This window comes from Anomaloglossus baeobatrachus, chromosome 2 (assembly GCF_048569485.1).
Source record: "Anomaloglossus baeobatrachus isolate aAnoBae1 chromosome 2, aAnoBae1.hap1, whole genome shotgun sequence".
In the NCBI taxonomy this organism is placed as follows: Eukaryota; Metazoa; Chordata; class Amphibia; order Anura; family Aromobatidae; genus Anomaloglossus; species Anomaloglossus baeobatrachus.
Window position 1 is genome coordinate 111,357,639 of NC_134354.1, and position 2,120 is coordinate 111,359,758.

The 2,120-nt window shown below is 49.4% G+C and overlaps 1 protein-coding gene across 1 annotated transcript in view; it reads right to left on the bottom strand.

The window, feature by feature from the left end:
- LRRC75A (leucine rich repeat containing 75A) overlaps positions 1 to 1,803 on the bottom strand; it is a 458,785-nt gene extending 456,982 nt beyond the window's left edge. Inside the window, exon 1 of the mRNA XM_075335269.1 lies at positions 811 to 1,803. Coding sequence (XP_075191384.1) covers positions 811 to 1,083 — 273 coding nt within the window. The 5' untranslated portion in view covers positions 1,084 to 1,803. The remainder of the gene's footprint in view (positions 1 to 810) is intronic.
- Positions 1,804 to 2,120: the final 317 nt, after the last annotated feature.

Here is a 2,120-nt window from a genome sequence, read left to right on the forward strand (position 1 = left end):
GCACATGGATGACCGCTGTGTGCTGTGTTTGGGGGTTTTTTTTGTTTGTTTTTTTTATCACCGACCTATTGACATTTGTGAGTTTGACCTGTATCAAAACCAGACGTCTCCTTTTTCATCTTTCATGTAAACAGCCCAACGGATTGTAACGTGTACGTGTTCTATCCATGTAAGCAAGTATGGAATGTAGATGTGAAAGATGGACGACGTCTGAATGAGCCCTAGTGAGGAAAACCACTGATTGGGGCAACATTTGATGTTTTAGTTTTTTAATTGCCCTTCCACCACTCTTGCTCAATAGTTTCCCATCAGGGACCTGGCATCCTATTGATGCGGCAATCAATCGTGCCCACAATCTTAGATTTCGCATGGGGTGCAGTATGTGGTCTCAAAAAAGAATTTGTTTCATTAGGATATCCTATTACTTATCTAAACTATTCTAACTTATTGCAACTATAGTATTTTACTCATATATATAGCACCATAAACTCTCCAGCACTTAACAAACAGCATCTCTGTCCCCATCGGTGCTCACAATATATATTCCCTATCAGTATGGTCTTTGGAAGGTGGAAAGTAACTGAAGAACCTGGGAGAAATCCACGCAAAGAAGGGGAGAACATAAAAACTCCTTGCAGATTTTCCTAAACTGATCCAGAACAGCATGTTCCAAAAGCACATTACTCAGTATATACCACATTACTCAGTATATACCCCATTACTCAGTATATACCACATTACTCAGTATATACCAGATCACAGCATTTCTACAGCTCTTAGGGTCATCATGTCAGGGCTGTCACCACTCACCTGTCTCAGGTGTCTCAGCAGTTCAGTGGCCTCTTCTTGTCTCCCCTGTTTGACCAGCAGCATCATGTCCTGGATCATCTTGATCCTCCTGTGATAAGGGGGTAGATTTGAAGATCCACTCTTTCCAAATTTATCCCCAGACTTCACCCCAAAAGACCAGAAGTCCCCTCTCTCCCTGGCAGGAGCGCTCCTTCGGGATCCCAGGGGGTGCTGCTGAGGGCTTTCCCCTCCAGCACTGGAAGCCTGGCAGACCTTGGTCTGCTTGGTGCCCATGATGGTAATAATGATCCCTCAGGAGAGGCATCCGAAATGATCCTGGTGGGGTCACACAGCAGAGAGCAAATGTACAGATGAATGACCTCTCCAGAAGAGGCAGCTCAGCAATGCAACAGGTCAGGATCCACAGAGCAGGTCACTCCAGCAATGGCATCACAAGGTGGCACCTCAGAGAAGATCCCACAGATGTCCTCTTAGTAAATACCGGAGATTCCAAATTGCAACATTGTTTCCAGCAGGCACAGCTGGGGTCCCTCTCCCCTCCTCCTCCTCCTCTAGTGCTACTGTTTCTGTTCCCACCTCCCAAGCCCCCTCCAGGCTGCAGAACTTTCTACCATACATCCAGAGCAACAAAGAAGAGCTGAGGACGCTAGAAGGCAGCGACCACCTGCAGCAGAGGACTCCTCCAGACAAGTCCAACACTCCGCTCCTCTCCAAACTGTTGCACGTCCTTATGAAGCCCCAGGATCAGCAGCAGCAGGCTTTCTAATGACAGGGGGAGGGGGGAGAGCAGACACATCATTTGACACGCAAAAGTCTCAGCCTCTCAGCACAGACTCCCTGGCACTAGGCATCAATCGGATTAAAGTCTCAGGAGCCGGGGTGGCTGCTGCAACTTGCAGGTCTCAGACAGAGGGGGGCTGGGGGTTCTTCTGGCTGCAGCCCAGGAGCTGGCAGGTGGGACTGGGGTGCCTAGGAGCCTCCTCTGGAGCCAGCAGTGCTTCCCACAGACACAAGGAGAGAGGGGCTGTGTCTCCTGTCAGGAGAAGGCGTTTCCTGTGTGGGGAGCTGGCCACTCAGGCTAGGAGAGGTCTGCTGGGCATGTGCCAGGAAAAGCCCCTGTAGATCCATCACTGCTGAAACAGATGAGATCAGGGAGCCCCTGGTGCGGATGTCTAAGTTGTCTCTTCTTAAAGGAGCCCACAAGTGCGAAACAAATGATGGGGCTGCTGCTGCTCACACATGTCAGAGATCCTGGAGGGTATGTGTGCTATAGAGAGGAGATCTGGGGGCATCAATGTATAGCACTGTCA